This window comes from Haliotis cracherodii, unplaced genomic scaffold, assembly GCF_022045235.1.
Source record: "Haliotis cracherodii isolate W230 unplaced genomic scaffold, xgHalCrac1.p SCAF_10, whole genome shotgun sequence".
Lineage (NCBI taxonomy): Eukaryota > Metazoa > Mollusca > Gastropoda > Lepetellida > Haliotidae > Haliotis > Haliotis cracherodii.
The window spans coordinates 28,083,879-28,101,752 of NW_027266265.1; the positions used below are offsets into that span (position 1 = coordinate 28,083,879).

Below are 17,874 nucleotides of genomic sequence, written 5' to 3' on the forward strand. Positions count from 1 at the left end.
ACGCATTTAGGGTACGATGACATGCATCAACCAAGTCAGCGAGCCTGACAACCGATCCCGTTAGTCGCCTCTTACGGCAAGCGTGGGTTGCTGAAGACCTATTCTAATCCAAATCTCCACGGGTAGTTAATTTGTCATGTCAAGACAGATTAATTATAGTAAAATGAAAGAATTTGGTGGCTCTTAACTTCTTTTGAGTAGTATAGTTCGTATCACGCATGTTGGCATCGGGTCGTCAGTTGCACTCTATATTCTCTGAGTCTGAAGGTACAGTCATCTGCAGAATGTATGGCAACGCATGGATAATACTAAACAGAGCAACTCTATACTTCACATCGTTCATGTATAGAACATTGTTAAATCTAATTTTACTGGATCAGTCAGGTGATAAAATCATTTTATTCGCTTCGTTAAGTCAGTTGAGCGTATAGGTAGGTACACGTCTCCTCAACTGAATACGTCTGCCACGATATAGTTGTGTGGGTTGCGCTGCTTTGAGCAATATTCCATCCGTATGAAGGGGACCTCGCAAGTTGTGGGGATTCGAACACGCACGACAAGACTTAGCCTCGCCATATCCATCGGGCTACCCTACCGCTCCTATGCGTACATGAGGAAAACGTATTTCATAACTTATAACGTCAGATAGACTTGTGTCCACGGTCTCGCGGTTTCTACTGCTTTCAGGGACGGATCCAGAAGACGCCAACTTAATCATTATTAATTTTACTTTACCATCTAAATCAACATGTTATAATGGTAGGGGACCGCCTCCGTGGTCTAGTGTTAGAGCGTCCACCCGGAGAGCGGAAGGTTCGAGGTTCGATCCCCGTCCGCGTCATACCAAAAGACGTTAAAAGATGGTACTTGTTGTTACCCTGTCTGGCGCTCGGCATTAAGGGGCTAAAACAAGGACTGGTCGGCTCGGAGTCAGTATACTGTGTCTGAGTGGGATATTCATGTTAAACTGCGGCATGGTATCTCAGTGAGCTAGCACTATAAATCGGCATCAGTCCGGACTAGTACAAGCAGCCACACAAACAAACACACGTACATGCACGTCGCTATGTAAGTGCAATAATCTTGGACGCGACGTTAAACTCCATTTCACCTCACCTATAATGGTAGGACTTCCAGAACCCCACACCCACTGATATATAGCGTGTTCGGATGGCAGAGCAGAATGTAGTATTACCACTAACATTGCTGGGGACCTCTTCTAACCCGCAATCCCATGGATGCATATATGGATACGTGTGGGAAATAGCCAAAGTGTCAATAGTAATGCATGCAGTTCTCAGACGTCTCCCACTTTGATGTGTGAGTTTGACATCCCGCCTCCGTGGTCTAGTGGTAGGGCGTCTGCCCGGAGAGCGGAGGATCGGGGGGGTCGATCCTAGGTTGCGTCATACCAAAAGACGTTAAAAGATGGTACTTGTTGTTACCCTGTCTGGCGCTCGGCTTTAAGCGGCTAAAACATGGACCAGTCGGCTCGGCGTCGGTATACTGTGTCTCAATTGGAGTATTCATGTTAAACTTCGGCATGTTAAACTCTCGGTGGGCTAGCACTATAAAATCGACACACACACACATGCATGCACGTCGCTATATAAGTGCAATAATCTTAAACGCGACGTAAAACCCTATTTCACCTCACCTTGACATCCCCAACAGCTAGTACATGCATTGTGACCATCCGATCCTCCTTTTGTCGGCCCTTAAGACAAGCAAGTTCTCCTATCCCGGATTCCCATAGCCAACAGGTATTGAGTCGAAGCAAGGGTCGAAAGTATTTTGAAACAAATTAATCTGTCATATTAACAATGGAAATGATAACAATGAGGTTATTCATCCTGGACCAGACGAATGTTTCCTGCATATGGCTTTAAGGGAAATCTCCATAGATTTGTAAGGAAAACGTATCAAAGAGAGCAGTTTTCCACCCAGGAAAAGATTTACCCGGAAGAAAAGCAATATCACCCTGCCCTAACTTATCCGTTATCATTAATGACCAACTCGTGTTGAAGGTTACTGGAAGATGCGAGTGGTGACGAATAGTTACGGAGGTCCAGTCTTACAAACCACCAAGGGTGATCTCCCTTTGAATAGACCGCACTGTGCAAAATTTCTGAACATGAATCTGTTCTTTGGTCTCCTCAATTAAAAACAATATATATATTTTTTGGTCTTTGTTTGATATACCTGAAAGCATTTCTTACATTTTGTTAACAAATAGAAACAATATTAAAAATAAATTAATGTATCATATGCTGTATTTTAACTTGTATTATCCTTTTACCCACTTCATCATATAATAGCCTAATATCAGCAGGGGTTTTTAGCCAAACTATGGGGATCTGCCCTCGAACAGTGAGTGGGTGAGTTGGGTTGGGTAGGGTATTACAGTGCCTTTGGCAACGTTACACCAATATCATGGAATGCCACTCAAACAATGTTGACTGGTTGCATGTGTGCTAGCCATAAAAATAGGGAATATTGGCCAGAAATATCAGCAATGGTACAATTCCTGTACTTATTACAACAACATGTTCTTTTTATATTGTCTTTCAATGCTGTGTCTTGGGTTGAAAGATCAAATTTGCATGGACTTTTAATAGAATATTTTTATTTGACTTTATCTAATAGATATTGCATTTATTAGCCTGCCCGTTATATGAAGTGTCAAATGGCCTGCTCTTTGTGAATATGTTTGGTGCAAATTATTGTGAACTCTATGGCTGTCAGAATTGTTGAAAGGCAACACCATATCGCTGTGAGGAGTTAAGGATAGAGTGAGTGAGTGAGTTGGGTTTAACCCGCTTTTAACAGTATAAAAGTTGTATTGTGGCGTGTCAGCTTAATGTGGGAGAAAAACCCAAAGTGATGCTGGTCTCAGATGTTTACCACTTTGGTGAAACCCACAAGGACGAGTATGGTGCGGACAAACCTAGAAATCAAGTAAGGGTGAATCGGGATTAGAACCCACAATCATAGGTTTCTGGCATGCCAAGGGGACGCAATTCTACAACATCTACAACATAAACATGCCAAGTTAATATTTTTCTTCAAATAATTACTGTTTGACAAGTTTAACATAGCCAACGCTATGGAGTGAGTGTTAGCTTTAGCAATACAACAGGAGGATGTATCAAGAAGGACCTTCACACTTTGTACCCATGTGAGGAGTGGAACCCACGTTAAACACCAAAAGCCCCCAAAATACAAGTGTGAATAAGATGTATATAACACACCACTTCGAAGAATATATAAGTTATGCCACATTTAATGCATGTCTTGGACATTTATCACTTTGGTAAAACCATGAGCACCTGCATATGGTGCTGAAAAACCAATATTCTAAATGGTTCATACACTTATATTCACTGTTTCTTGGACTCCAGACATAGATGAGTCTGTATTCTCCAAGCAATGTGTCAAGTCTACATGTCATCATCAGAATGCATCTCGAGTGCTTCCAGTTTCTGGACACTAACAACAGCATCGATCCTCAGCAGCTGCTGCAGGAGCTGCACCACAGAGGTCAAGGTCAAAACTTTGGAGGCAAGTGGTTCCAGTATTCCAGCATCTACAGGACTACAGATCCTCCCCTTTCTGTCCAGCCCAGCAACCCCTCCCTCTGCCACTGCTGCCAGCAACTGCTGCATCTTCTCCAGGTAGTCCTTACCTTCGGTACCTAGATTCGGGGATAAATGCTTGTGAAGGTGTCTAGGTACAGAGAGCAGGCCGTCATGTAGGACTCGACTCCCATGGCCGGTCTTGCCATCAGTGAAATTGTTGGACAGATTCTTCAACATGCATGCCACCCTCATCTCAAAGAACCCACCTCCTCCAATAACACAGAACTCACCACTGTCTGAAGGTGTGGTGAGACATTTGGTCCTTTCTGGACAACTAATCTCACCATGGACATCATCTCTATTGGGAATCATTTGAAAAGCAAAGCACATTTCAACAGACTTGTATGACTTGTACACAGCAGTCCTGAGCTGATCAACCAGTCCATCTGTTGGTGCTGCTATGACAATAGTTCTTGGCAGTATGAATCTCATTGTCTTTGAAAACTGCAGATGAACTAACCGTTGACTTCCTAACACAATCCTGTCACAATGAGACAGCTGACCAGTCTGATTACCGTCAACTGGACTAGAGATGCTCGTGGCAGCCTGCAGTCCGGTGATCCTTTCAATGAAGTGAATATCCTCCTGCTCGACACAGCTGATGACACTGATACCCAAATCCCTACATAAAGACCTTGCAAACTGTGGAACAGTCTCTGAACACAGTATCAAAGATACATCCTTCTGTTTGAGACCAGTCAAGTATTTGGTTGTCATGGTTACTCTGTGAGACAGGGCAGTGTTAGCCGTTTCCTCATCCCTCAGATGAACAACTTCATCTGGGTTTTCACATGTATTTCCTTCCACAGAGCAAAACAACATGAGAAACTTGATGTCTCCTTTCTCACCAAGCTGGGGATGTTTCACTGAAAAATCTCGTCTGAGCAGAAATCCTGGCAGAACTGATGAAGTTTCACACAGTTGTTTGGAAAGTTTAAAATGGAGGAGGTCAAAGTTATCAATCATAAATGTTACTCTTCTTTTTAAAACACCTACTGGAATGTCTGTCAATATATCAGATTCACTTACACCCAAAGAGCTTACAACTAACTCTACAAAAACATGTCTTGTATGTTTAGACAAATGGCTTTCCAAGCAAGTGTTTATGACTGATCTTAAATTAATCAGTGGCAATTTACCTCCAGCATTCACAACAACAGAACTCTGGGATAATTCTCTCCAAATTTTTGGTAAAACATCATGTTCAATTCTTGTCAGCTGCCGTGCAGTCACATAACCGAGCTGATCAAGTGATGATCCAATGTTATCCGTAGAAGGGGAGCAGGCAAGAGTTTTATCCAATCCTGTTAACGCTTGTGACAGATACAGGGTGAATGTCTTGGTGCCGTCATGAGTCATGAGGTGGTGTTTCTGTATGGCTTTCACTACCACTGTAGCAATTGGGTGGCCCAGATGAAGACCTTGAAGTATGCACATCCCATCTGACGTAACCAGGACCATGCCTGTTGATGTGCACAGAAGGGTCTGCTGACAATCTGGACCATAGGATTTGCCCACCATCGACGAGATAGTCCTGATGATATCGCTTTTCATTTTGATGTGTAAATTATTTGTCGACATACTTCAGCTTTTAATTGGTAATATTCACCAATCATCTGTAAGAGATGAGAAATAATCAGTGTGAATGTTACAAATATGGATTATTACGAACAACCATATTACTATATATATGCTGCACTAACAAATATTCCATTAATAAAACAATCTTATACAATAGCAAATAGTACATGAAATATGTGTGGACTTGAAACATACTTGAATCATTTGCAACATGAACTTTCTGGTCAGCTTGAAAACGTCCTGTATTCAATCATAATCACCTTCCAAACTGCACATCATTGCTGTCATTTTAGTCACGTGTGGAGGTACTACATATTGTTCATTATATTGTATAGATTTCTGACACTTATTGCTATGGACAAAACGGATACATCATTACTGGATCAACGTGCTTGTCTATCTCTAAATTAATGTGGAAACAATTTGTTGAATGAGACACAATTGAGAAACGGACACTTCCAAGTGGAAGGGAGATAACTCTAAAGCAAATGCGCTTGAGCATAGAAAATCGCCGGGAAAATTAAATGGCGGAAAGTTTATTTTGAAGAAGGAAATAGTGCCAAATATCATCAATCAGGCAAATGCCGAGACTTGTGTTATTAATTTAGCAAGCGAATTTCGGAATGAGATGGATCCAGAAGATGAAAGAGAACTAGCAAGTTTGTAACCAGATCGCTGTCAAGCGATCTTTGTTATTATCTAAATGTAAACCCTCCAATTTTCGCGCACATACGACTGAACGTCACCGACAAGGTTATTTGTTGAGATTTAACGTAGATTGCATTAACCTGGAGTATTGCACTGTATTTGACATTATCTGGCGCATTTTGTCGTTGCATCCTAAGCAAACTAACCTAATCAACCAAGCCTTTGGCTAAGATGATACAGATACGACGAGGTCGTAGGTTAGTCAGGAAAGATCGATGGAAAGTTGAAAATATATAAACCTGAAATTCTATTCAAACTCAGGATATCTTTAACATTAGTGACAATTTTCATCAACACATCGACACCAGTAATCATGGGACAAGATTATTGAACGCTCATTTCAACATTCCTATCTGACATTCTTACAATGACAAAAGATGTCTAATAGTAGATTAATTGCACGAGAATTCATTTGGCCTTTTGCAATATATGCCTAATAATGGTGAATATACAGTTGTTGTTTTGTTTCTTTCAGAATTAAAAAGAGAGAAAAGGAAAGCAGAGAAAAAAGACAACCTGAAAGAAGTGTCACAGATACATAATTGTATTGGAGAACTACTGTCAAAATATGGTTTGTATCATCAAATGCAAATAGTTAGATCAGAATCGTTACTGGCTAGTGACTAGTTATCACCGAGGACCAATTATGGTCAACTCCCCATTATACATGTTATAGCACACACGTGATCGCATCTCATTTTACTTTTGCTCGTTTTCATTAGAAGAGAGAAATATCTATCCGAAATGGGGAACAAAACAGGCTCTTGTGAGGAAATATTTGAAAAACAACAACAATCATAATCACCTTGCTCAAACAACTTTAGAAAAGACATGTGGGTGGTTAAAAATATTATTAAAACAACACGATGATGCACTTTCAATTCTGTCATTTCTTCCCGAAAATATAATTCTTAAACCTATTTGAGCTATATTTAAATTAACACATACTGTATTCAACGTAATAAGCGCCCCGCTCTAATAAGTGCCCACTGCGATATTTGCTAATATATTGGCTAGTGAACAATGCCAATTAGCACCACTTCCGATTATTGAATGTACACAAGACTTATTTATTTGTGTATAATATGTGTGTTATATGCATCCTTATTATGAGAAATTAAATTCTTGAAAAATATATCTGTCGTATATAAACATTTCAGGCTGTCAGCATAAACCACAAAATTTACGATCTTTCAACTCTGTTGTTTTTCACCAAAATAATATTCTAATAAGACTATTAAGAGCCCACTAATTCTAATTTTGAGAGGGCCCTGGGCGCTTATATCGAATACGGTAACCTGTACACATCATAAAATCCATACTACATAGTGTTAAGGATAAGCATGTTTAGATCGAATTTTGGGAATATTTTGTTGTTGTCAGTTTGCAGACGACAAATTGATAACATCATTTCTTAGTTATTTTATGAAATTCTTTTAAAAATTGAGTGCGATACCCAAGATACTAAAAATTGTAATTTGTTCAAGTGAAGCGGTGCGCATGATCACATGGCACATGCTGTAAAGACAATGGCAACAACTGGAACAGTAAGTCGACGGGAAAGTTCTACTTCCACTGTTTTGATTCCCTATCATAGCGTTATATCAGAAATCCACTGAATCTTATTTCACGGAGAGGAGTAAATGCAATTGCTCATAGTTTCACAAAAAATAAAATTATTGGTAAAGTCAACTTTGTACACGGAATATATCAGAAATAACATGAAAAACATGGTGATAATTGGTTGGTGACCAGTACACATATTTAATATGTATTGAAAGAACAAGAAATAGAAGTGTGTAAGGAATCCTGGGTCAGTGATCCCTGATGAAAGTAAATCACCATTTCTTACAAATGTGGGTTCCATGAGTCTGTTTCTGAAAGCAGGTCCTTTGGTTTCCAAGGTAATGGGTTACTTGATGCATAAATATTCAAATCTATTAAATGTGGACCAGACACTCCAGTGACTGATATAGTGAGCAATGTTCTATGCCTTTGCAGTTTTTTGTCACTGAGCCTCCCCACCTGATGCATTAAGTTGCCTCTTGCGACAAGCATAGGTTGCTAGGGACAAACTCTAGCCCAAAATCTCCACAGGTTCCCAATTTAGTTGCCTCTTACAACTAGCAATGGAGTGTTGGGGACACATTCTACCCCATGTTTCTGTAAGGGAAATCATGCTGTCCACTTCATCATGTTTATGCGCTTTGAACAACTAACTGATGGGACCCAGCATACAAAACCATTCAAGAATACTGACTTTCACTCAAGTCATGTAGTCATTTGTTACCTATGAAACTCCAACATGTACAACTGTACTTGAAATTCAGTGAGAGAAACAGGTTTATACATTCTTTGAGTTAGATAGACCACCTCGGTGGTCCTTTGGAAGAACGGCTGCCCAGAGTGGAAATTCGGGGGTTCAATGCCCGGCTGTGCCATAACAATACAATAAAACTGGTACTTGTTGTTATCCTGCCTGGCACTCAGCATTAAGGGATTAAAACAAGAACTGGTAGGCTCGGAGTTAGTATACTGTGTCTGAGTGGGGTATTTATGTTAAACTGCGGCATGGTAACTCCGTGGGCTAGCCCTATGAGGTCGGCATCATTCCTGACTAGTACAAGCAGCTCACACACAAACACACGTGCATGCATGAGGCTATATAAGTGCAATAATCTTCAAAGTTAAACCCCATTTCTCAGTGGTATGACAGGCCTAAACTCACTGTCAAACTAGCTAGTATTGAAGAATGCATACCAGTGTCATGGTATGACACAACAGAGAAATACAGTAGGAACGTTGTGATTTTTTGTTTGTTGTTGAACGCCGCATTTCAGCAATATTCCAGGCATGCTTGCCGTAAAAGGTGACTATGCTTGCCGTCAGAGGCAACTAACGGGATTAGGTGGTCAGGCTCCCTGACTTGGTTGATGCATGTCATCGTATCCCAATGGCGTAGATCGATGCTCATGATATCAGTCATTGGATTGTGTGGTCCAGACTTGATTATTTACAGACTGCCATCATACAGCTGGAATATTAATGAGTGTGGCGTTAAACAAACAGCTAAACCCCATCTAGAGATAATAAAGGTGAAAAAGTATCTTGCAAATAGTTTTCATTGAATAAACTTGCTGACTGAAACAGTTGCTGTACCCTGATTCCTTATTTTCCAGAAAGGTTCGAGGAGGCTATCAAGGAACATGAAGCTGAGCGGGCAATCAGTGAAGCTCTGCAAGATGCCATTGGTGAGGCTGTTGCATGTCGCAAGATCGGAGAGTGTTATTGTGCTCTTGAACAGTATCCAAAGGCTCTCAAACTTCAAGAGCGTCATCTCTCCCTGGCCAAATCATGTGACAGTGCAATAGAGGAGCAGCGAGCATGGGCCACCATTGGCCGAACTTACCTTTTTCAGTCTGAGACATCAAAGGGGCGTGGTGCAGTTGATGCATCAAAAAATGCTGAAAGTGCATTTCAGAAGTCTTTGGAAGTTTGTGAGAGGTTGAAGAATTCTGTAAAGAATGAAGAATTGATGGAAATGAAGGCCAGGCTCTACCTCAACCTTGGTTAGCAAACAAACCCTGCTTCTTTTACTGCTTCAAACTTATACATGTAAAACATTGTTTATCTCAGTTAAGGGTTTAATGCTCTACATGTCCTCTCTGTCTTCAAGTACCTTCAGGGACGGTCGGGTAGCCTAGTGGTTAAAGCGTTCGCTTGTCACGCCGAAGACCCGGGTTCGATTCCCGACATGGGTACAATGTGTGAAGCCCATTTCTGGTGTCCCCCGCCGTGATATTGCTAGAATATTGCTAAAAGCGGCGTAAAACCATACTCACTCACTCACTCACTCACTCACTCAAGTACCTTCATCTACAGAATGTGTGTATCCATTTTGAAGAAAGGTGTGGCACTGTATTTCTATACTGCCATCAATCGGCTGCTTAAAAAACACTACATATAATATTATGAATAATATATAATGAACTAGGCTAAAAAAGGAAAAGAAACTCTTTGTTAATCATCATGGTAATGGCTTTTGAAAATTTTGTGTGGGGAGGTGGGATGTTTTGTCATAGTTTGAAAGATTTTGCCGCGTGCTGGTAATTTGTTTAGATTGTTTGTGTCAAATAGAAAGTGTTACTTGAAGGTTGTTTTTGCAGGTCTGGTATATGACGGTCGGGGCAATGTTCGACAGAGTGCTGAGTTTATGAAGAGAGCCATCACAATTGCTCAGTGAGTGTAGTATGATACTTGCTGTAGCATCAATCTGGTGTAGTGAACGAGTGTCGTTGATTGGAAAGTTTATATCGATATAGAGATTAATAACAAATTAGTTATTGTGTATGTGTATGCATAAAAAAATTCCAATCTAGACATGCATTTAATCAATATGAACTAGGCTGATCCAGTAAAAGGTTTTAGTCGAATTGTCCATCTTACCATGGTTATCTTAATCAATGTAAATGTTTCTGTATCAATATTCATGAAGTTATACCGATACAGCATTGACATTAAAAGTTTATCGATAATGCGATTGATATAAAGACCTCACTTGTGAAGAGTTATGTTCTTACATTGTCACCATGAGGGGAAAATATCTTGAGCTTGTCCTGTTTCTCAGAACTGGTGATTCATAAGCAATTACATTGTACATGTTGTATGTGTATTTATTTTTAACAGTATGCTGTTTCTGTTCTTTATGTGAAAAATCCCTCTGTTCTACGCCTCTGAAAAATGATAATGTATTCAGTTTTAACAATGTTTATCTGTTTATTTGAATAAGAGAATTGATAGAGAAGTTGAAAGCAAATTACTTAGCTTTAGAAACAGTTCATTCCACCTCTTATCACTGTTGTGTGGAATGTTTTTGTAGGAAGTATCGTCTCCAGAGTGACGTGTATCGCTGCCAGTTCTCCCTGGCGGGGATGTACCAGCGGAGTGAGAACTGGAGCCAGGCGCTGCGGTCCCTGGAGGAGGCACAGCAGTGTGCCAGCAAGTTGAAGGACAAGCTGCTGGAAAGTGAAGTCCTTGTCAATAAGGCACAGGTATGCTTTCATTACCACCCCACAACACTCACACTCCACAGACAGTCAGTAGCATTGATTAGGATATTGTTTTCCTTCATGCACATTAATAGCAAGGTTGTTGGTTGGTTGGCCTGTTTTACGCCGCACTCAGAAATATTCCAGCTATATGACGGCAGTCTGTAAATAATCAAGCATGGACATCGATCCAGGCAATTGGGATACGATGACATGCATCAACCAAGTCAGCGAGCCTGACCACCCGTTCCAGTTAGTCGCCTCTTACGACAAGCATAGTCGCCTTTTACGGCAAGCAGGGGTTGCCGAAGACCTATTCTACCCCGGATCTTCACTGGTAAGTAAGGTAATATGATGGTGTGGAGGTTATGACAGAAGTGATGTTCAGAGGTGGAGATGATATATTTGTGGTAATAAAGAATGATGCTTGTTTGTTTGTTGTTCAATGCTGCACTCAGCAATATTCCAGCTATGTGATGGCAGTCTGTAAGTAATCGTGTCTGGACAAGACAATCCAATGATTGACATCATGAGCATAGATCTACACAATTGAGATACGATAACATGCATCAACCAAGTTAGCAAGGCTGACCACCTGATCCCATTTGTTGCCTCATACAACAAACTTGGGTATCCCTTGCTACTCATCACCTTAAAAGGGCCCCTTTGAGAAGTAGCAGGGATGATCGTGAAAGTGCTGAAGGGGCCTTGGTAGTCTATAGCTGGATGTCTCCGTTTGGTTTCCATTTCAGAAGATTGTCTGCTATTGATTCAGAAATATGTTGATAGAATTCTACATACTTACTGTACTGTTTCAGGTATTGGTACGAATTGGAGATTATTCCATGGGCAAGCACTGTCTGAAAAAAGCTTACAAGCTTGGATCTGCAACAGTGACAGATCAGACAAGGATCCTAAAAATGTTTAAATCTGGTAATTGTAGTTCTGAAATCTTGGTAAATTCCTACTGGTCCTTAAAATGAATCTCCTTCACAACTGTTCCTCCCCTCTATTGATAAGGTCAACAAGGCAATGGTAACCAAGTTTTACTTTGAAGACTTAACAGTGGAATTTCACTTTGCGTGTGTTCATTGAAGTTTGAACGATATAAGAGTCAGAACCAAAGTGTATAGATATCGGAGCTTGTGATACAAGGACATTTCTGATCTAGTCTTGTGAAAACATCTCCCTGTGTTGTACATACCCTTTGTAAGATTTACCTCAGTATGTTTTTGCAATTTTGGAGGTAGAAAATGGTGGGCACAATTTGAGTAAATCCTTTTCGCAGATTTATACAGTATTCACATCCATGATCCTTTTAACGTTTATACCTCAATAAAGCAATACATATTAAGTTAATTCTTATAAATAAATATGTCAACGATAATAACTGCACAGACTGTTTATTTTTACATCAACAAACAAAAAGCTATAGACAATAAAAAATTACAACACAAGCCTTGCCCATTACCAGCCAATCACGAAACAGTAGTCCATAAGTTGGCATGGCCTAAATTGTTTTTTGGTTTATGGAAAAATAAATGCAAAGAATTTTGCTTGGTCATCAAATGCCACAGAATCACTTGCAATCTATGATTATGCAAATGTACTTGTACATTTTGTGATTTTGAAACCAGTGAGCATTCAAGCTGTAAAGATCCTTCTAACAAGAAGAATAACACCACAAACATGGATGTGTGTCTGATGATGAAGCACCTTCTCTGTTGTGCAGCCAGCAAAATGGAGGAGTGTACAGATGAACTGCAGAAAGAGGATGCTAGTCTGCAGCAACAGTTCAAGCTGTATGAGATGTTGGGTGATGCTGCAGCCGATGCTGCCAACTTCAAACAGGCCATTGATTTCTACCTGCAAATGGTCAGTAAACCATCAGTGACAATTTGCTTTTAGCCTAAGAGATCAAACATTCATGGTTCTCAATCTTGCCTTGGCCACAAGATTAGAGCATTCTATTGGTGTTTATATTTACCAAAGTTTAAGTAAAGTTGCACATGTTGCTTGAAAGATGTGCAATTGAGGAAGCTCATAGTGCCATCAGTATGTTTCTATTCTCAGTTTGTCAATCTTTGTTGAAGTTTAATTGTTCCCCACCATGAAGTGGGGCATCGGATATAGGAACGAAGTTTGTCCGTCCATCCGTCTGTCCGCTTCTCAAAGGGGATGAATTTTCTCAAAAACTATTTAAGTTAGAGAAATGAAATTATACACATTGATATTATTCGTCATGATCTTAAGTGAGTTTGGGAAAAATTGGTGTCCTAAAATAATTTTTTACAGAGTTAAGGCCCTTTCTCCGTGCTTTTCATCTTGGTGCATACTGCGTGAAATGGGGACATTTTTCCTCAGAAACTACTGACGCTACATGAAAGAAAGTTTGCATGTTTATATAAGAGTTAGTTGTCAAAACTGAGTTTGAAAATTGGTCCTGTAAATTATTTTTTCCCGAGTTACTACATGTTTTGTGATTTTGAGCATACGCAGTTGTGGCCCTTGATCCATGTTATTTTACAAAATACATAGTGTCTGCAGTGGGGACAAGTTTTCTCAGAAACTGCTGAAGTTAGCTCATCTAAGAGATACTTATCAAGACTGAGTTCAAGAATTGGTGACATTTTAGAGAAGGGGCCTTTTGTGTGTAATAATTTCACATTTAATCCTAATGCTATGAAGTGACCCTAGAGCCTATCTCTTAAGGCTTTATAGAACTCTTTGTTATAGTTTATATTCACTACTATATGAACAAACAATATTTTCATGTGCACCATGGCGGGTGATAGTGATAATGCTGTTTTCTTGTTTTCTATGGTTTTATATCCTGCAAAATGAAGATAGCTTTATCCAGCACACTTTTACAAGTTCCACACAAATGTTTGTATAATGTGAGTAATATATTTCCATTGCCATGGCTCCAATACCCTGCTGTGTAACCTATGGTTTCCTTGTCTGTGCAGCTGTCTTGTGGAGACCAGCTACTGATCAGTAAGAAGGAGAGGATTCCGATCTATGTGTCCCTGGCACAGACTTTTGTTGATAACAAGCAGTTTGCTGAAGCTGTAGAGTATTACAAGAAGGAACTGGCTTGTCGATCTGATGACCCGGAACAGGTACAGTCTTGTAACAGCCTCCATGTCTTATCTGATGCTGTAGTATCTTAAAACATTATCCGATATACTTCTGATTGTTGTTGTGAAATACGTCTTTTGTTGTAGCAGCGGTAACTGTATCTCACCCTATTATTGATTTTGATGTTGACTTGTTACTTTTCTTGTACTGTACATTTCTATTGTACTATATTCTTCACAGGGAGCTCAACACTGAGACTGTTTTCTAATCATGTGCTTGTGTGTCCAGGTTTGTCGTACTTGGCTGAACATTGCGGAGGCAGAAGAGCTGGGAGGGTCCAGCTATGAAAAGATTAGCCAGTGCTACCTCTCAGCTTTTGAGTTTGCAAGGAAAGCTAAAAACAGGAAACTACAGGTTTGTGAAAATATATGGACGTTTTGATTTGCAATCTTGGAATATCACTTTGTCACTGGAACAGGGAGTCTTATCATGTGAATGGGAAGTTGGATAAAGCAGTTATTTATACATTGGCATGCACAGGAAGACAGCCATAACATTGTTTATCACTCATCTGTGGGATCGTCTCTGTGGTCTAGTGGTAGAGCGGAAGATCGGGTCCCCGGTCAGGTCATACCAAAAAGATGTTAAAAGATGGTACTTGTCGTTACCCTGTCTGGCACTCAGCATTAAGAAGCAAAAACAACTTGTACAACTGTTCTTGAAATTCAGTGAGTGAAACAGGTTTCTACGTTCTTCAAATTGGTTAGACTGCCTCTGTGATCCTGTAGCACCACATCTGCTCGGAGAGTGGACTGTCGGGGATTTGATTGACACGGCTCCCATGGCCGAAAGCTATGAACACACAATGCTATTTAGAAAGTAGTCAAATGTAACAAATGTTATATTTGTGATAACACTTTCTTGGTAAAGTACATATTCTCATACTTTTTTTGGCAGAGTCTCGTTCGGCCGTGGGAGCTGTCCCAATTTACACTTGTCAGAGGGGTACACAAAGTATGTGATCTAGACTACCAGTTGTCAGACTTTCATTTTTGCGGAAGCCTCGGTGGCTGAGTGGGTTAGATCGCTGACTTTGTGTGCTGGTGAATGGGTGCCTCACTCTTGCGGTGTGGGTTCGAATCCTGGACGGGACGCAACCCAAAAAAGTACGAGAATATGTACTTTACCAAGAAAGTGTTATCCCAAATTTATCATCCAAAACTGGCTTCCACAGGAGCTGCAATGAAATTGCATCACAATGCTTTGCAGACCATTGTGACTTCATTGGTTACCATGATGTCACAATCAAATGACATCACTAATGGCTCTGCTACTGAAGCTGTTAGCAGTACTTTTTACACTTAAGACACTGCTTATTATTGTCTACAAACTGAAAAAGTTTGAAGAATGATGTTGGATGATAAATGAAATCTCACCCTTGTGTCTTTTGATATCAAATTATCAATTCGTGTTGATATATTTGATATCAAAAGACACTCAGGTGAGATTCTCTATATAACATTTGTTACATTTGACCACTTTATAAATGGCATTGTGTGTTCATAACTTTTTTTGTGGAGGGTCACGCTAGGTATGAATAGTAAGCAGTAGGTTGGATGACTTCGCTCTTTTGTTTTGGATGTTGAAGATATGAAGCAAATTGCACACTGTCATAGCAGGCCAAATATACTTTATCTGGAATACTCATATTCCTGTGAGCAAAGTGTTGTGATTCCAATGTTAAACATTATGATTACGATTACCCAATTGAAAAAACCTGTGTTGAGGATGGTCATATCCTTTTCATAGCAAAAGCACATTTGGTGTCTGAGTTTTCATTGATTGTCTTGTAGCATCAATAAACCAATAATGCATGAGCAACTTTCTATGAAACCACCGTTATAGCCAACCCATCAGCACATACAGGCATGGGTAGCTACTTTGCTCTTGAATCCACAGAAATTGTTAGCCTTAATTGCTATGGAGGCATGAATGCAATGGGTAGTTTCAGTAATGTGTGTGTCTCACCTGAATGTATGGTGTCAGATCCAGGTGTTGAAGTCCCTGGTTGAAGTGCAGAAGATCTTCAAACAGAAGACTCATCAACAGCAGACTGAAGACAAACTCCTCAAGCTGAGGAACAAATATGGCATCTCCGACGAGGATGAACTGTCTGACTCCGAGCTAGACACCCAGCACTCAGAGGAGGATGGAAACCTCAGCATCGCTGAGTTGACAGAATCAGGTCAGGGATTTGAAGTTACAGTATCAATATTGATCATTTGAGTTAAGGTGCAGGATACCCATAATTAATTACTTTTGTATTTAAAACAAGATTTTACACTGGCTTCACCATACAACATGGAAAGTTAGTGGTTTCTGTGACGCATGTTCTGCACCTGATTGTTACACGGTCAGCTCTCAACATAACGTCTGGGACTGGGACAAAGTTATGTTCACCAGGATTAAGGTTGTCTTGGTCACTATGTTCAAACTGTACTCTTAAAGGAAATGTCATTGTTGTAGAATAGGCTGAAAACAATTTAGGACAAGTTTATACAGACGGTGTTGTTGGCAGCTGCATTCTACGTGAATGCCAGAAACAAAGCAGAAAGAAAAGGCTTTCATGTGGGATGTGTATGAGGATATTGTGGGGTCCAAGTACGAATTTCTTAGGTTGAAAGTCATCTTGGGAAATGTTTCCCACTTCTGAAACCTTTATGTTTATAAAACTTATCCTATCTCACACTATGCATTTCTTCCTTCTTTTGATCCTATGTGGAAATGTGCTTGAACAAAGTTTCCAGCTTCTAAAAAAACCAATTCACCCAAACATATCCCAGCATCACCATGGTTACCACCCAAACACGTGAAAGAAATGCACAGTGTGAGATAGGATAAGTATAATGAATATACAATTTGTTGTTAAATTTACAAGTTTAGTCTTTTCAAATATATTTTCATTTCAATAGTAGTATGTAGTGAGGATTATCCTACTTGTCAGATCGTCCCGTGAAGATCCGGGGTAGAATCGGTCTTCAGAAACTCATGCTTACTGTAATAAGCGACTATGCTTGTGGTAAGAGGCGACTGACGGGATCGGGTGGTCAGGCTCGCTGATTTGGTTGATGCATGTGATCTGTCCCAATTGTGTGGGTCAATGCTCATGATGTCAATCACTGTATTGTCTGGTCCAGACTTATTATTTACAAATCACCATCATATAGCTGGAATATTGCTGAATGCAGCGTTAAACATCAAACAATCAAACAAACATGCAAGACACATGGTTGATGCTTTCTTCTAATTCCAGATTGTTCGGATGAAGAGTTGTCTGCCCCTGGCACTACAGGTTCTGTCAGGAGGAGGGTACAGACAAAACCAAAAGTAACAACTGACTTAGTTCACTAGACATAATGCCTGAGTCCCACTGCTTACTTATGGGGATATCCAGTGTTGTGGAGGATCATCCTGTGTATATCAAGACAAGGACCAATTACTCATGTTCATTTCAGCTACCTTACATCAGAGCTCCAGATAAGCTGCGTATCTGCGTGAAATACGCATCAGATTATGCAGAAATACGCAGTAAAATAAAATCCAAGCGTATCAAATACGCAACGAACATTACAGATACGCTACAAAAATAAAAATTGTACGTATCATCAAAATATTGTGAAGTATCCCTGCATATTCGATTAGCAAATCAGCAACTTATTTTGAAATTATAAACTGCACGATGACACTTACATCATGATCATTTACCATTACACTTTCTTGTGGAAGTATCGTGGTATTCTTGAGTCCTATAAAGTTTG

The 17,874-nt window shown here is 40.0% G+C and overlaps 2 protein-coding genes across 2 annotated transcripts in view; one reads left to right on the plus strand and one right to left on the minus strand.

Annotated features, from left to right (window-relative positions):
- Positions 1-3,281: 3,281 nt before the first annotated feature.
- Positions 3,282-5,667, minus strand: LOC139448501 (BBSome complex assembly protein BBS10-like). Its single transcript, XM_071230053.1, has 2 exons — positions 5,480-5,667; positions 3,282-5,254 (listed from the first exon to the last, which is right to left on the minus strand). Exon 2 carries the CDS (start codon positions 5,217-5,219, stop codon positions 3,441-3,443), a length of 1,779 nt encoding a protein of 592 aa, XP_071086154.1. The 5' UTR covers positions 5,220-5,254; positions 5,480-5,667; the 3' UTR covers positions 3,282-3,440.
- A 97-nt stretch (positions 5,668-5,764) lies between these two features.
- LOC139448504 (tonsoku-like protein) overlaps positions 5,765-17,874 on the plus strand; it is a 31,451-nt gene continuing 19,341 nt past the window's right edge. The window contains exons 1-11 of the mRNA XM_071230067.1: positions 5,765-5,878; positions 6,403-6,498; positions 9,107-9,496; positions 10,094-10,166; positions 10,807-10,978; positions 11,794-11,908; positions 12,708-12,850; positions 13,945-14,097; positions 14,345-14,470; positions 16,103-16,301; positions 17,370-17,443. Coding sequence (XP_071086168.1) covers positions 5,848-5,878; positions 6,403-6,498; positions 9,107-9,496; positions 10,094-10,166; positions 10,807-10,978; positions 11,794-11,908; positions 12,708-12,850; positions 13,945-14,097; positions 14,345-14,470; positions 16,103-16,301; positions 17,370-17,443 — 1,572 coding nt within the window. The 5' untranslated portion in view covers positions 5,765-5,847. The remainder of the gene's footprint in view (positions 5,879-6,402; positions 6,499-9,106; positions 9,497-10,093; positions 10,167-10,806; positions 10,979-11,793; positions 11,909-12,707; positions 12,851-13,944; positions 14,098-14,344; positions 14,471-16,102; positions 16,302-17,369; positions 17,444-17,874) is intronic.